We start from the raw sequence: 17,031 nt of genomic DNA, 5'->3' as shown, positions 1-17,031 counted from the left end.
TGTTAGGGAGTTATAAGGGATAAAAGTTGACCAGCAATTTCTCATTTTTACAACACCATTTTCTTTTTTTTTTTTTTTTATGGACCACGTCACATTTGAAGTCATTTTGAGGGGTCTATATGATAGAAAATAACCAAGTGTGACACCATTCTAAAAACTGCACCCCTCAAGGTGCTCAAAACCACATTCAAGAAGTTTATTAACCCTTTACGTGCTTCACAGGAACTGAAACAATGTGGAAGGAAAAAATGAACGTTTAACTTTTTTTGCAAACATTTTACTTCAGAACCATTTTTTTTTATATTTTCACAGGTGTAAAAACAGAAATTGAACCATATATTTTGCTGTGCAATTTCTCCTGAATATGCCGATACCCCATATGTGGAGGTAAACCACTGTTTGGGCGTACCGCAGAGCTTGGAAGAGAAGGAGTGCCGTTTTACTTTTTCAATGTAGAATTGGCTGGAATTGAGATCGGACGCCATGTCGCGTTTGGAGAGCCCCTGATGTGCCTAAACAGTGGAAACCCCCCACAAGTGATCCCATTTTGGAAACTAGACCCCTTAAGGAACTTATCTAGATTTGTGGTGAGCACTTTAAACCCCCAAGTGCTTCACAGAAATTTATAACGTAGAGCCGTGAAAATAAAAAATCCTTTTTTTCCTCACAAATGATTTTTTAGCCTGCAATTTATTTTCTCAAGGGTAACAGGAGACATTGGACCCCAAAATCTGTTGACCAGTTTGTCCTGAGTAAGCTGATACCCCATATGTGGGGGGTGGGCACTATTTGGGTACCCATCAGGGCTCGGAAGGGAAGGAGCGCCGCTTGGAATGCAGACTTTGATGGGATGGTCTGCGGGCGTCTTGTTGCATTTGCAGAGCTCCTGATGCACCTAAACAGTAGAAACGCCCCATAAGTGACCCCATTTTGGAAACTAGACCCCCCAAAGAGCTTATCTAGATGTGTGGTGAGCACTATGAACCCCCAACTGCTTCACAGAAGTTTATAATGTAGAGCCATGAAAATAAAAAAAAATCAGATTTTTTTTTTCCACAAAAATGATCTTTTCACCCCCAAATTTTTACTTTCACGAGGGTAACAGGAGAAATTGGACCCCAAAATTGATTGTGCAATTTATGCTGAGTAGGCTGATACCCCACATGTGGGGGTAAACCACTGTTTGGGCGCATGGCAGAGCTCGGAAGGGAAGGAGTGCCGTTTTGGAACGCAGACTCTGATAGAATGATCTGCGGGCGTTATGTTGCGTTTGCAGAGCCCCTGATGTACCTAAACAGTAGAAACCCCCCACAAGTGACCCCATTTTGGAAACTAGACCCCCCAAGGAACTTATCTACATGTGTGGTGAGAACTTTGAATGCCTAAGTGCTTCACAGAAGTTTATAATGCAGAGTCGTGAAAATTAAAAAAAAAAAATTTTTCCACAAAAAAGATTTTTTTTTAGCCCCCAAGTTTTTATTTTCACAAGGGTAACAGGAGAAATTGGACCCCAAAAGTTGTTGTCCAATTCATCCCGAGTAAGCTGATGCCCAATATGTGGGGATAAACCACTGTTTGGGCGCACAGCAGAGCTCAGAATGGAGGGAGCACCATTTGACTTTTTGAGCGCAAAATTGGCTGTGGCGTTTAGAGACCCCCTGATGTACCTAAACAGTGGAAACCCCCCAATTCTAACTCCAACCCTAACCCCAACACACCCCTAACCCTAATCCCAACCCGATCCATAATCCTAATCACAACCCTAACGATAATCACAACCCTAACCCCAAAACAACCATAACCCTAATCAGAACCCTAAATCCAACACACCCATAATCCTAATCTCAACCCTAACCTCAAACCTAACTCTAATCCCAATACACCCCTAACCCTAATCCCAACCCTAACCTTAACCCTAATCCCAAACCTAATCCTAATCCCAACTGTAACCCTAAATTTAGCCCCAACTCCTCTAGCTGCCGGCTGGAGGAAGAAGCCGGCGGCCAGGAGGGGACACAGGAGGACCCAGGGCCACCGGAAAGTATAACAGGGTCCCCGAATCCCCCTATTTCTCTGTCCTCTGATGTGCGATCACATCAGAGGACAGAGAATTACACATCGCTTTTTTTTTTTTTGTGGTCGCCGGTAAAGTAAACAGTTAATTACCGGCGATCGCAAAACAGGGGTCAGTAAAAACCGACCCCGATCTTGTTCTTTGGGGTCTCGGCTACCCCCGGCAGCCGAGACCCCAAAGATCTTCCGGGTGCAGGCCGGCGGGCGCACTGCGCATGCGCCCGCCATTTCTTGGCTGGAACAAGATGACGGCGCCCATCAGGAGCCACGAGGAGCACTGGGGGGGGCGATCGGGGACCCCATTTTTCTGTCCTCTGATGTGTGATCACATTGGAGGACAGAGAAATTAAATGGGAAATCGCGTTTTTGGGGGGTTTTTTGCGACCGCCGGTAAACTGTTAATTACCGGCGATCGCAACCCAGGGGTCGGTAAAAAAAACCCTGAATCATGTTCTCTGGGGTCTCGTCTACCCCCGGTATCTGGGGGGCGCTATTCACTTTTCCACAGCGCCGTTAATCAACGGCGCTGTGGTTTAAGTACCCTTAACTGCCGCCGTTAAAAGGCGTATCGGCAGTCGTTAAAGGGGTTATACATAACTTTTTTGGAAAGCTATCCATTAGGGAAGTGATTGACTGGAGGTTCAAACTTTTCTGAGCCTTAGTCGACTGTTTGCATTGAAGTGAATGAGAGCAGAGTTGCAGTATCTGAGACCATGCGGGGTCCCGACTACATAAATGGAGGGTCCTGCCACAGATGGAAGCAAACAGCTGGTTGCTGGATCCTCACAAAACTGATATTGATCTATCCTAAGGATGTATTTGGCGAGGCTGTACTATTCAGGAGGTGGCACATAAAGGGGTCATAGTCATGATACGATGGATCTCCCCAGATAATTAATGTATGTGTTAAGTCTAACACTTGTTTCGGGATTTATTAACCTCACATTAAAGCATCAACCTGACTGACTGGAGGACGCCATCAGATTATCCCAAGGATAGGTTGTAAGCGGAGATCAGTCTGTTTTATATCTGCAGCTTTGACTTCTAAAAATCTAAATGGAGTTTATGGTGTCTTTTTAGACCTTCCAGGTTTTTACTATGATTCTGAAAAGAACAGATACTTTCGCTTACTACCAGGACACAATAACTGTAATCCCCTGACAACAGAGGGGATAGTTAAGAGGGTAATAGAGATGAAGAGGCTCAAGCACCTGGAAGAAGATAAGAATAGGAAGGTGAATCTTTTTATGGTTTTATACTTGAAGAATTGCTTAGTTGTCATTTGTTTTGCTGTTTTCCATTGATGGATGTGTGGTGGGAAAAATGCATCTATTTTCTTGGGGTAAGTTCACACAGGGTGTTTTTGCTGCGTTTTTTTTTTTTTTTATGCTAATTTTCAGCTGCTTTTTACAGTACCAGCAAAGCCTATGAGATTTCAGAAATCTCATGCACACACATTTGGGTTTTTGTTTGATCAGTATTTTGTGCTTTCCATCTTTTTTTTTTTTTTTTTTTTTTTACATAGGGCATGTCATGCTGCAAATACGCAAGGTTGACTTTTCTTGCAGCGTATTTGCTGCAGAAAAGTCAAGGAGAGCTGGATGTGACGTCACACTCGGCTCTGCTATATCTAGATGGCAGACTGCATGATGCGTTCATGCAGCCTGTCATCCAGCAGAGCAGACCCGATCCCCATTCACCTGAATGGAGGGTCCGACATTAGTGTTTGACCCGCTGTCATGTGCATGAGAGCACCGCAAACACTGCTTCTGCCGCTGTCTGTTTACTCTGTCGCCTCATTGGGGGACACAGGACCATGGTTGTTATTGTGCTTATTGTGCTGTCCACTAGGAGGCGACACTATGCATAATCTGAAAAAGATTAACCGTGGCTCCTCCTCTGCAGTATACACCCCTGGACGGCATCAGCCTTCTCCAGTTTTTGCTTAGTGTCGCATATGAGGCACACCTAAAATTTTTTAATCTGTCTTTTTCCGACGGATTACAGATTAAAGAAAAGTGGGTCACCTGTGAGACTTCTGGCATGGCTCCTTCCTCATGTCGCTCCTTCCCCAGTCCCTCGGGTGCTGGTTCGAAGTCAAGACACCCCCCCCCCCCCCCCCTTCCCCAATTCCTTTTGGTTTCTGTGTTGAGGCGAGGATAAAGCCCCCTGATGGTGACAGTAGCACCCTCCCTAATCCCCTTTGGGGGCATTAGGTTGAGACTCCTCAGGTAGGGCCTGTACAGGCAGCACTCTGCAGCTCCCAGCAATGGGCCAGCACACTGTGCCCGCATCCAGGGACCCCAGCCCAGCTGCGGGCTCCTGTCGGGGCCAGGGGGAGTGCAGGCAGGCATGGCATGGCACATACAGACACAGGGCTCCCTGCGCCCCTGTCTCTGCGGCAGCACCAGCTTTATACTGCCTCAGGGGGACTCTGCTGTGAATCCATATTCCATATTCCCTATAAGGCTCCCCTATAGGTTCCTCTGCATAGCTACTCCTGTAGGGTCCTCTGCATAGCCAGCCCTTCTGCACTCTGTGCACTATGCCGGGCTCAACGTACAAGAGAACCAGGCAGGACTGCTATTATGCTTTCTGCACAGCCTCCAGGACTGCTCTCCCCAGTGGCAGCACGTACCCACACTGCCGGGACTGCATCCAGACTACTGTGTCAGAGCCCCAAGAAGCCCCTGCCAATGCTTCGGTGTCTAATGCCATGCCGGAATGGGCCACTCAGATGTCGCAATCTGACGCAGTCTATAGATAACCTAACCTCCACATTGCTTCAGGCTTTGCAGAGTCATGCCTCTGCTATGACCGTTACCAGCAAAGGGAGAGCTTGACTCAGGAACAGGACGACCCTGGCACATCCACATCTAGGTCAGGACACAAGCGGACCCATAGGTCAAGTCCATCTGCGTCATCCCATAGCACACGGTCATCCCCTTCTAGGGAGAGACACCGTAGTTCCAGGTCATCTAGACTGTCCCCTTCCAGGGGCAGACAATGCAGATCTCCGCAATCCTCGACGAGAGAAGGCCTCCTCCCCAGCTCACCCAGCAGGGGACGCCTCAGTGATACACAGGATTTGGAAGGCACCTGTGACTCCGACAAGGAAACGGAGGGGTCCCTGATCCCAATCCCCCTAGCAATACAACGCTAGTTGAGGACATAATCTCTTCCATCAATCGGGTGCTGGACATTACTGATCTGCCATCAGAGGCCCCAGAACACAAGATTTCCTTTGAAGGACCTCTGAAGCCGCCTAAGGTTTTCTCTAACCACCCAGAGTTTTAAGGCGATCCTTAAAAAGCAGCTCTCACAGCCTGAGAAATTCGCCAATCGCAAATATCTGGAGGCGAGGTGGTACCCTTTCCCGCAGGAGGACACCAAGGAATGGACAGACCCACCTGAAGTGGACCCCCCCAGTCTCTAGACTAGCAGCACAGACCCTCCTTTCACTGCCAGATAGCTCAACCCTCAGGGACACAGCAGACCGGCAGGTAGGACGCTCGTTCAATTTTCGAGGCTGCAGGGGCATCCCTGGCTCTCGCATTCGCTTCAGTTTGGGCTGCCAAAAATTTACAAGCTGGGCTTCAAGCATCCGCTCCTGAGCTGTTGGACCAAGCGGTTCAAATAGCAGTTGTAGCAGATTACATGCTTCATGCAGCTCTGAATTCAGCAAGGGGTGTAGCGGGGATAGCATCAAACGCCATCACAATTCGGCGTATCCTCTGGCTGCGGGAATGGAAAGCAGACGCAGCTTCAAAGAAGTCCCTCATGCACCTCCCCTACCTCAGTGGGCGACTTTTCGGTGAACAGTTGGACACGATGATACCCCCGGTGGCGTTGGATAAGATTACCTCTCTTCCCCAACTAAAACCTAAACGCACTTACAAGAAGTGTAACCAAACTCGATTTCGATCCTTTTGGAACTCCTCGGGCTGGTCTCTCACGTCCAGCACAAAATCGTAACCGTTCCCCACGCAGGGACAACTCACGTTCGACGCAAAGGTCGGACAAGACCTGGCAGTCAAAAGCAGGCCAGCCTAAGCCCAGAGGAGGAAAATCTCAGACTTTCTCCTCATCATGACTCACGGACTCCGGAAGACACCACACCCGTAGGCGGCCGACTTATGCTCTTTCATCAAGTCTGGCTGCCTATTACAGAAGACAGGTGGGTCAGGGAACAAGTGTCTTCTGGATACAAAATAAAGTTCACCTCCAACCCACTGGACCGATTCTTCCTCTCTGTCCCCCCAAAACCACCAGCCAAGGCTCGTGCCTTCCAACAAGCGGTCTCCTTGCTTTTTCAAGCAGGAGTCATAGTACCGGTCCCCACGGCCGAGCGTTTCCGAGGGTTCTACTCCAATCTATTCATAGTCCCCAAGAAAGGAGGCAGCGTGCGGCCCATACTGGACCTAAAACAACTCAACAAATATGTACGGGTTCGTCACTTCCGCATGGAGTCCCTTCGGTCCATCATTGCGTCCATGGAGAAGGGAGAATATCTTGCCTCCATAGACATACAAGACGCATATCTGCATATACCGATTGCACCTGCCCATCAGAGATTTCTCAGGTTCGCAATCGACCAGGACCACTAACAGTTCGTGGCTCTCCCGTTCAGACTCGCCACGGCTCCGAGTGTTTACAAAAGTCATGGCAGCCACTATGGATGTCCTGCACTCCAGAGGCATAGTAGTCGTTCCATACTTGGACAATCTATTCATCAAGGCTCCTACCTTTTAAGGACTGCGAGCTCAGCGTCTCAATCACAATCAACACTGAGTCGCATGGGCTGGTTAGTCAACCTACAAAAGTCATCACCAACCCCGAGTCAGTCTCTGACATTCCTGGGAATGCTATTCAACACCTCCAGGGGTCTAGTGCTCCTTCCTAAGGACAAGGCACTGGCTCTCTGCCTAGGAGTTCGCACCCTCCTCCGCAAACCCCCTCGATCTCTCCGGATTGCCATGAGAGTCCTCGGAAGGATGGAGCAGCAATAGAAGCGGTCCCATTTGCCCAGTTTCACCTCAGACCTCTCCAACTAGCCATTCTCAAGTCCTGGGACAGGAATCCCTTTTCTCTTGACAGGGAGTTCCAGCTAACATCGTCAACCAGGAGGTTCCTGCACTGGTGGCTCAAGCCAACCTCTCTAGCAAAGGGGAAATCCTTTCTCACAGGTCAATGGAAGGTTCTGACCACCGATGCGAGCCTGACTGGTTGGGGTGCGGTGCACCTATACCACAGGGTACAGGGCAAGTGGTCCCCAGTGGAAGCGACTATGCCCATCAACATCCTGGAAATTCGTGCCATCCTCCTGGCATTGAGGGCCTTCCATCACTTACTGGCAGCCTCTCACATCAGAATACAGTCAGACAATGCCACGGCCGTGGCATATGTGAACCACCAAGGGGGAAACGCAGCACCCAGGCGATGCGAGAAGTGTCACACATCCTCCACTGGGCAGGGGACACAGGGTCGGTTCTCTCGGCGGTCCACATTCCGGGTGTGGACAACTGGGAAGCAGACTTCCTCAGCCGACAAGAATAGACTCGGGAGAGTGGTCTCTCCATCCCGAAATTTTTCGCCAGATCTGCCGTCGCTGGGGGACCCAGGATGTGGACCTAATGGCATCCCACTTCAATGCCAAGGTCTCTAACTTGATAGCCAGAACACACGATCCGCGGTCGCTCGGAGCAGACTCTCTGGTTCAGGACTGGACCCAGTTTCAGCTTCTGTACATTTTTCCACCTCTCCCCCTGATATCCAGAGTGGTGAGGAAGATCAAACAAGAGGGAGTTCCAACCATCCTAATTGCACCGGACTGGCCCAGACATACATGATACGCCGACATCGTACAACTTAGAGCAGACGCCCCCTGGCACCTCCCCGACCGCCCAGCTCTTCTATCACAAGGCCCGTTCTACCACCAGAACTCAGGGGCCATCAATTTGACGGCGTGGCCTATTACTGTACCTGGAAAGCTTTCTTTACCTGGTGCGAATCTCGTGGCCAGACCCCATTCCCTTATTCCCTCCCCAAACTACCTGGTTTTCTCCAATCTGGTCCGGAGGCCAGGCTGTCCCTGGGCTCGCTTAAGAGCCAGGTGTCAGCCCTCTCAGTGCTTTTTCAAAGGCGTATTGCTACCAAGCCGCAAGTAAGGACATTCCTTCAGGGGGTTTCCCGATTGGTTCCCCCCTACAGACAACCACTAGAAACATGGGACCTCAATCTGGTCCTGACAGCATTGCAGGAACCACCCTTCGAACCCCTTAAGAAGGTCCTGCTCCACCTTCTATCCCAGAAGGTGGTTTTCCTGGTGGCCATCACCTCGCTACGCAGGGTGTCTGAACTGACAGCTCTCTCCTGCAGACGGCCCTTTCTGGCTTTTCACCAGGGCAAGGTAGTCCACCGTACAGTTCCATCGTTCCTTCCGAAGGTTGTGTCCAACTTCCACCTCAATGAGGAAATTTCTCTTCCTTCTTGTCCCGTCCTGGTTCATAGAGTGGAGAAGGCTCTGCATACGCTTGACCTTGTCAGGGCATTGCGTATATGTGTCTAGGACTGCGTCTTACCGGAGGTCTGATTTCTCTTTTCCTTCTTCTGGAAGGCAGCCGCAAGGGTCAGCCAGCTTCCAAAGCTACCCTTGCCAGGTGGATCAAAAATTCTCCCCTACCAGCCGGTATTACGGCACTCTACACGGGCGTAGGGGCCTCCTGGGCCATTTGGCACAGGCTTCGGCACAACAAGTGTGTAAGGCAGCCACTTGGACTAGCCTACACATGTTTACTAAACACTACAGAATTCATACCCAGTCCTCAGCGGACGCGAGCCTGGGTAGCTGTGTTCTGCAGGTGGCGGTGCGCCAAGTGTAGGGGCCTGTCTGCACAATATTCGTCCATTGCTTCCCACCCAGGGACTGCTTTGGGACGTCCCATAGTCCTGTTTCCCCCAATGAGGCGACAGAGTAATGAGAATTTTTGTGTACTCACCGTAAAATCTTTCTCTTAGCCTCTAATTGGGGGACACCACTCCCACCCTGTTGCCCTTTCCGGGCCGTTGTTACTGTTGAGTTCTCATGTGCTGTTGCACAAAACTGGAGAAGGCTGACGCCGTCCAGGGGTGTATACTGCAGAGGAGGAGCCACAGTTAATCTTTTTCAGATTATGCATAGTGTCGCCTCCTAGTGGACAGCAGCATAACACCCATGGTCCTGTGTCCCCCCAATTAGAGGCTAAGAGAAAGATTTTACGGTGAGTACACACAAATCTTCTTTTTTCGACGTACACAAAAAAAGTTACCTTGTTAGTTGTCACCGGGCAAACAATTTTCTACGGATCCGGCGAACAAAGGATGAAACGTGAGGCCATCCGTCGCTAATGCAAGTCTATGAGAAAAAAACTGATCCGGCAGCATCAGTCGCCGGATCCGTTTATTTCAAAATTTGAGGGATTGCGACTGACAGTAAAAAACTGATGTGTGAAAGGGGCCTTAGGTACTTCCATTGAACTCCATCTCTCGCATGTAACGTTATGCATGATGGCATGTCAACAATAGAAACACATCTTGGATTTTTTTTTTCCTTCATATATACTTGTACTAGGTAATTTAGGTGTCTGAAAGTCGTGAGCTTTATTTATTTATTTTTAATGCCTATATTGCCTAACATCTGTTGGAATCATTTCATGCAGAAATCGAGCAGACTTGGATGCAATGCCTCATTGCTACTTCGTAAACAACAGATTGGTTTGCTGCCCTCTGCGACCTACTGCAGGTGTGAAAAATCTGTATAAAGTCACCAGACACATTATTGTAAACTATGCACAAATCGAAGATGCCTCTAATTGGCGCATACCAGTGGAGGCATCTTAACATCCATACTATTCCAACAATTACATACAAGAGATGATAGTGACCGTACTTCTTAATCAATTAAAATCCGATATGATGCATGCAGTAGAGAAGGAGACCACACACGGTGTAAAAATAAGTGAGTCTGAGGCCCTGATCCATCAGTGTGTGTCAGATGTTTTCATAAGTTGCAACTTTTAAGCAGATTTGATACCACTCTACTCTTCCCCTGGTGTAATCTGAGTTTACCAACATTAAGTTGCAATTTTTGTGACTTTTTTTTTTTTTTTTTTGTACTTGGCTCCAAATTCATGAATCGTGTGCGCCATTTTGCTGAATATGGTATTAAAAAGCAACCAACTCCCACAAAAGGATAAAAAAACAAAAAGATAAATATGGGACATAATGTATATAATATGAAGCTAAAATTCATATTGCTAATTAGGAGACCAAACGTAATAGGTGCTTAGTGCATACATTTTATATTCATTTAGATGTTTGTCGTGTATGTATTCCAAAAATTGTATTATTGCAGTTCTGTCATCACAATTATTCACACTTTAATGCATTAAGTGTGTATATTTTGTTAATTATTCACTAGCCTGGTAGTAGCCTATTATAAGTTTCAAACTTGTCTAGCCAACTGGATTAGTTTTAATTAAAGGGAAATGACTACATATTGCTGTACAGCACTTTCTGCAGCAGTCCCATACACTATGATGGGAGGCACAGTCTAGCACACACGCGGCTGCTTCATCCTGACGATTGTCGAAGGGCTGTGGATGGGTGGTAACCTCTCATTCCAGGATTGTACAATAGTCTCAGTCCCGATGCACCCATTCCGAAAACCTATCCTGATTTGGCCTATACCATCACGTAGTGTATATGTCACATGTTGTACCTGTACGCGCTTAATGTCTTTCTTTCCCGGCCTGTAGATGCATGCATGAGCTGAAGGTGAGCTGCATGCAGAAGAAGGATGTCTCCATTAACCCCAAGCTGCTCACTGAGGACACGCACACCTGTGAATTCATTGTCGTAAGTTTCTTTTTTATTGTAGATGAAGCTAAATGTAGTGACCATTTCTGATGTTACAGCAGAATACAGGCGACACGTTTGTAACGTCCATCCTGTATATCCGTCAGACTGACTCGTCGGGTCAAAGGTTATTTTCGGTGAATGACGTGGACAATGGATATTGTAAATATGGCCTTCTGGAACTTAATGGGCTCTGGAAAGATATCCCAACAGTGGAGCATCACAAGAATCTATTTTTCAGCAATCAGAAGGTAATGTGCTGGCACTCTGGGATCATGTTTTTGATTTGGTAAATGGTTGGTAATTTTTATAAACAAACAATTGACGACAAAACTGCAATTATGACCTCTTTTTTTTTTTTTTTTTTTTTTTTTTTTAAATATGGCTCCTCCTCTGCAGTATACACCCCCTGGACAGCGTCGGCCTTCTCCAGTTTTGTGCAACAGCACTAAGTTTCCCTTCATGTCCAAAACCACCCAACTTATCCCTCCCTAAACCCTAGGGGGTTGAAATAAAAATTAATGCTAGTAACGGGGGTTGTTATTGCGTCAGATCACCCAGCATGGTATGGATGTAAGGGTAGACTAGGAGTGAGCCATGGCAGGCACGTGTCTCTGGGTAGGTGATATTTTGCTGAAATGGTAATTAAAATATTAAATCTAACACATGGAGATTGTAACTCGGTGGTGGGTCTCTTTAAAGCTGTAATGTATGTATTTTTATATTTTTCCCCAAAGGTGATTACTGCATGTTGGGCCTCAATGAATGTGCAAGATTCACATGTTTTGTATCCTTTTACATTGCTAACTAAAGTAGTCCCAGCATTGGCCTGGTCTCGTATATCTGGGTATCGTACCAGTGACCTGCTGAACTACTACTAGTCCTTAATAGGCATTCAGAATCTGTTTTCTTGGAAAACCATCTGTCCCAGGCCACATCAGTCTTATCCCAGCAAGCCGTTTTGGAAGGTCTGAAGATGGTAGTATTCTTTTGGTTTTATTTTTTATTTTTTTTATTGATCCTTTTCAAAGTAAAGATGTAAAATTTTCCTTTTACATTTTAATTTAAAGAAGTCACATTCCCTACACCTGTGTGGATGTTGAAATATTGAAAGTCAATTAAGGATTTTTTTTTTTTTTTTATGGGGGAAAAGAAAATTTAAATAACGTAACTATCTTTCTTCGTAGATTTAAGCCCAGAAGTGGTGTTCAATTTTCAGTTCTCGAGTGCCTGGACAGCTGCATGGTGCTCTAACCCTCAGATGGAATGTACTTTTGCAGCAGGTTTGTGACCATGGAGCCGGTATGATCTGTTCCCATCTTCAATTCTAAGTTCATCTGACTCTTATTAGGTGACTCTCATGAAGGATGCAATCAAATGGAAGTATAAATCAGAACGTAATGCTCGTATTGGCTGGCGGCTCTCCCAACCCGAGTGTGACAGCTGAATAAAAATACATGCCTCTGTCAAGCTCGGGAGAGCCGCTAGCTAGTCTGAGCACTGCGTTCTAGTTAATGGTATGAAAAATTATTTAAAAACTGCTGAGATCACATCCCTATCAGGTGGTGGAGAGAAATTGTAGTCAGGGCATTTTTTGCTGGGCTTCAGTAAAATGGCACTGGGCTCCACCTACTGCTGTAAACTGCTCATGTCAGGTGCTCTGATGCCAGCAAACAAAAATGGCAGCACCCAGTGGCTCAGGTAAAGAAAAAGCCAATTAAGATGGTATACCTTATCCTGTGTGACATATTTTACAATACTACTATTATTGTCAATTTACTTTTGCTGGGACAACCCCTGTCATTTGTAACTGTTGCTTCCTAATTCTTCAGACCCCCAAAATAAAGGATTTTTGGGTGACAATTAGATGTAAACATTACAAATTAAGTGATTAACACTAGAATATGCTATCACTTTGTGACTGGTTTGGGGGTCGTCATAGCACAGATTTAGTGCTGCATCCACATACCCTGAGGTCAGACTCCAGTCCCCCCCTCCTTCCCCATCGGTAACATTGATGGCAAAATTCTAACTCTAACCCATCACTTTAAGAAGAAAATAAGTTTTAAGAGGTTTGTTTACCTTGGACATTTGTGGCACATCCAGGGGGATCAGCTACCGGAGGATATGCCACACATGTCTGAGGTGGGGTTACATCTGTAAATATGGCCATTAATTATTATAAACTTGCGTTAACTTTCTCATTATCCTTGTCTTACCCCCCTTTTATTCCCCTCATTTTTCTCTCCTCCTTCTTCCCATCCCACCACCCATGATTTTTCTTGTGAAAGGTCTGCAGAATCAAGTCGTGGTTCTGAACATCCATACAGACATTCAGTGCAATTTCCTAACGAACAGTGCTGTTTTGGCTCAACAATTTGCTTCCCAGGTATTTTGTCAATAATTGGGGCTTTTTTTTTTCTTAATGTCGTATGGTTGAAATCTTTGTACCTTTTTGAGCAACTTATTTCTTTATAACTCTGGTTCTTGTGCAGGTTAGAGAGGATTTGCATGCACTATAATTTTATGTCAAAAGCAAATCTACCGTATATACTCGAGTATAAGCCGAGATTTTCAGCCCAAATTTTTGGGCTGAAAGTGCCCCCTCGGCTTATACTCGAGTCACGGTCGGCGGGTGAGGGGGAGAGGGCGCTGAGGCATACTCACCTAGTCCCGGCGATCCTGTCGCTCCCCCTGCCCGTCCCACGGTCTCCGGGTGCCGCAGCTCTTCCCCTGTTCAGAGGTCACATGGGACCGCTCATTAGAGAAATGAATAGGCTGCTCCACCTCCCATAGGGGCGGAGCCGCATAATTCATTTCTCTAATCAGCGGTGCCGGTGACCGCTGATAGAGGAAGAGGCTGCGGCGCCGAAGACCAGCTGTCCGGGGGAAGGAGCGGGACGCCGGGAGCAGGTAAGTATCGCATATTCACCCGTCCTCGTTCCACACGCCGGGCGTCGCGCCATCTTCCCAGCGTCTCTCTCTCCGCACTGACTGTGCAGGTCAGAGGGCACGATGACGCATATAGTGTGCGCGGCGCCCTCTGCCTGATCAGTCAGTGCAGAGAGACGCCGGGAAGATGGCGCCGAGGAGCTGCAAGCAAGACAGGTGAGTATGTGTTTTATTATTTTATTGCAGCAGCAGCACAGCTATGGGGCAATAATGGACGGTGCAGAGCTCTATATGGCACAGCTATGGGGCAATAATGGTGCAGAGCACTATATGGCACAGCTATCTATGGGGCAACGGTGCAGAGCACTATATGGCACATCTATGGGGCAACGGTGCAGAGCACTATATGGCACATCTATGGGGCAACGGTGCAGAGCACTATATGGCACATCTATGGGGCAACGGTGCAGAGCACTATATGGCACAGCTATGGGGCAACGGTGCAGAGCACTATATGGCACATCTATGGGGCAACGGTGCAGAGCACTATATGGCACAGCTATGGGGCAACGATGCAGAGCACTATATGGCACAGCTATGGGGCAACGGTGCAGAGCACTATATGGCACAGCTATGGGGCAACTGTGCAGAGCACTATATGGCACAGCTATGGGGCAACGGTGCAGAGCACTATATGGCTCAGCTATGGGGCAACGGTGCAGAGCACTATATGGCACAGCTATGGGGCAACGGTGCAGAGCACTATATGGCACAGCTATGGGGCAACGGTGCAGAGCATTGTATATATGGCACAGCTTTATGTGGAGCATCTATGGGGCCATAATGAACGGTGCAGAGCATTATATGTGGCACAGCTTTATGTGGAGCATCTATGGGGCCATAATGAACGGTATGGAGTATCTATTTTTAATTTTGAAATTCACCAGTACCTGCTGCATTTTCCACCCTAGGCTTATACTCGAGTCGATAAGTTTTCCCAGTTTTTTGTGGCAAAATTAGGGGGGTCGGCTTATACTCGGGTCGGCTTATACTCGAGTATATACGGTAATGCATAGTAGGCATGCCTTGCCTGCAAATCCTCCAATTTTTGTAAACTTCGCCCTCTGCATTCTAAATTCTTCAGCAATTCAGTGCTATATTTTTACCTAAATCAGCTAGAGCAACAGTTCTAAACAAAGCGCTAAACAAGGTCACACATCCCAGTAAAGGGTTATTTGCATCTTTATAAATGTCAGTTTTTGTAAATGCAAGCTATTTGTCAATTTACTGCTTTTACTTTTTTTGAGATATTAACTTATTTGCCTTTAGTACAGAGAACTGCTTCTAGACGGCATAATATTTATGCAGCTCTTGCAAGACTTTTTTTTATATTGAACTTGTAAGCACTGTTGTGAAGCTGGCAGGATCGCTGGAGCATGCAGACATGTCTTCATCCTGGCTAGCTTCAGCAGTGGTCTGTCTCCTAGGCAACAAGCTGTAAATTGTTTTATCTCAAACAGCTGCAAATTTTAATAAGCTGTAAATTGCAAGAGTGTTTTTACAATAACTAGCCAACATGATCTATGAAGATAAGAATAAAATGTAAATTTCTCTGTCCCCCATGACGGCACCACGGAGAGAGGGGATCCACCCATCAAGGACCGGAAACCTACAGATAAAAGGGCGGTACCTCTCCCGCATCAGTTTGGTTTCTTGTCCTTGATGGGGAACCTGCAGCATAAAGCTTACCTAGAATCATCGTGGGATGCCGGGGCCAGTCAGACCAATCCAGGCAGCAGGGGTTCCCTGCCTCGGCTAGCGTGGTTACCTGAAGCGCCACCGTTGGGGTTAGTGAGCCTCTAGGGTGTGTGGGGAGAGGCGGCAGGGAAGAGGACTGCGAGACCGCCTCTCCCGAAAATCCTCTTCATGGCGACAGGTCGCCGGCATCATGCCACCACGGAGGTCCCTCCGTGTGAGGGGGGAAGCGGCATCAGGAGCTGCCTTCCCCGGAAGGAAGGCTGCCATCACTGGGTCTCCCGGGGGCCGGGAACCAGGAAGCACACGCGGAGAAGCACGTCTTTGTTGGTGGTGGCATCGCCACAAAGCGCCTCTGGGAGCCGGTCGGTGCACATGTGCAAGCACGATGACGCAAATAGGTGCAAGGCATGACTGGGTAACTGGTCAGCGAGCAGGGCATAATGACGCTCTGACGTGGGGCAGAACTGGGTAATCCAGTCACAGCACTATTTAAGGGGAACAGTGCTCTGGCCTGGTGCTTCTAATGGAGCTCGGCCAGCGTTCCCCAGGAACCATGAGCGATCTGGACCTGCCGGAGTTGAAATCCCCACAATCCAGATCACCACAGCAGCAGCAAAAAACTGCCCCAGGCGAAAGGGAAACAGGCTTCCCACCACCAACATGACACCACCGGGAAAGGACGCTCAGGATCCCGGCACAGCAAAGGCTCCAGCATGGCGTCCGGCATAAGGGAGAATCCTTCAGCATATACGGATCATCCCCAACAGGTACTAATTGGTCCTCCAGGTGGTGAGTGATCTTTGTGAAAGTTCGCTGCTAACAGGGCCCTATTTTTTATGTTTTGTCTTTTCTTCAGGGGAGGAAAAGTTCAGAGAAATCCAAACACAGGATCTGTGCGCTCTGTAGAGAAGATCTTCCCTACACGTGGGAAAAAAGACTCAGTAGCTCATGTATAGAACAAACAGTCTGTGAAGGACTTCTGGGATTTGCAACAGAACTTAGATCACTAATTAAAACCCAGGTGGAGGACACCTTTTAGGTCCCTTCGGGAAGGTAAAAAGCGGGTCCCCCGAATCTAGGTCTAGTGACAGATAGTGAATATCCCAATGTACACTTTAGCAGCATTTCAAAATAATAAATCAATAAAACACTGGTATGAAAATAGAATAATTCATTATATTAGCTGCAGAAAAAGCTGGACTAATAGGCCAAATCGTAAAGAATTTTATAAACCAAAAAACAGAGAAAAACGATCAAACAGGCCAAAATTATAATAAAAATAGAAAAACTTTATTATAAATATATATAACAGGCAAAACAGTAGGTACTCCCACAAGGAATATGTGCAATCTACAAAGAAACGCGGGACATGGAGAGGCCAGCGGCAAAGGATATAATAATTATATAGTAAAA

The 17,031-nt window shown here is 47.2% G+C and overlaps 1 protein-coding gene across 3 annotated transcripts in view; it reads left to right on the top strand.

Annotated features, from left to right (window-relative positions):
* Positions 1 to 17,031, top strand: part of DCAF4 (DDB1 and CUL4 associated factor 4) — a 54,899-nt gene that overhangs the window by 13,817 nt on the left and 24,051 nt on the right. For all 3 annotated transcript variants that reach the window (XM_077261875.1, XM_077261884.1, XM_077261893.1), the window contains 8 exons: positions 3,154 to 3,308; positions 9,771 to 9,853; positions 10,869 to 10,968; positions 11,076 to 11,219; positions 11,706 to 11,755; positions 11,868 to 11,947; positions 12,156 to 12,251; positions 13,260 to 13,357. In XM_077261875.1, the coding sequence (XP_077117990.1) occupies positions 3,154 to 3,308; positions 9,771 to 9,853; positions 10,869 to 10,968; positions 11,076 to 11,219; positions 11,706 to 11,755; positions 11,868 to 11,947; positions 12,156 to 12,251; positions 13,260 to 13,357 (806 nt within the window). The remainder of the gene's footprint in view (positions 1 to 3,153; positions 3,309 to 9,770; positions 9,854 to 10,868; positions 10,969 to 11,075; positions 11,220 to 11,705; positions 11,756 to 11,867; positions 11,948 to 12,155; positions 12,252 to 13,259; positions 13,358 to 17,031) is intronic.

Source organism: Ranitomeya variabilis, chromosome 1 (genome assembly GCF_051348905.1).
Source record: "Ranitomeya variabilis isolate aRanVar5 chromosome 1, aRanVar5.hap1, whole genome shotgun sequence".
NCBI lineage: Eukaryota > Metazoa > Chordata > Amphibia > Anura > Dendrobatidae > Ranitomeya > Ranitomeya variabilis.
The sequence above is the reverse complement of the archived record's forward strand: the minus strand, read 5'-3'. Positions and strand labels throughout refer to the sequence as shown.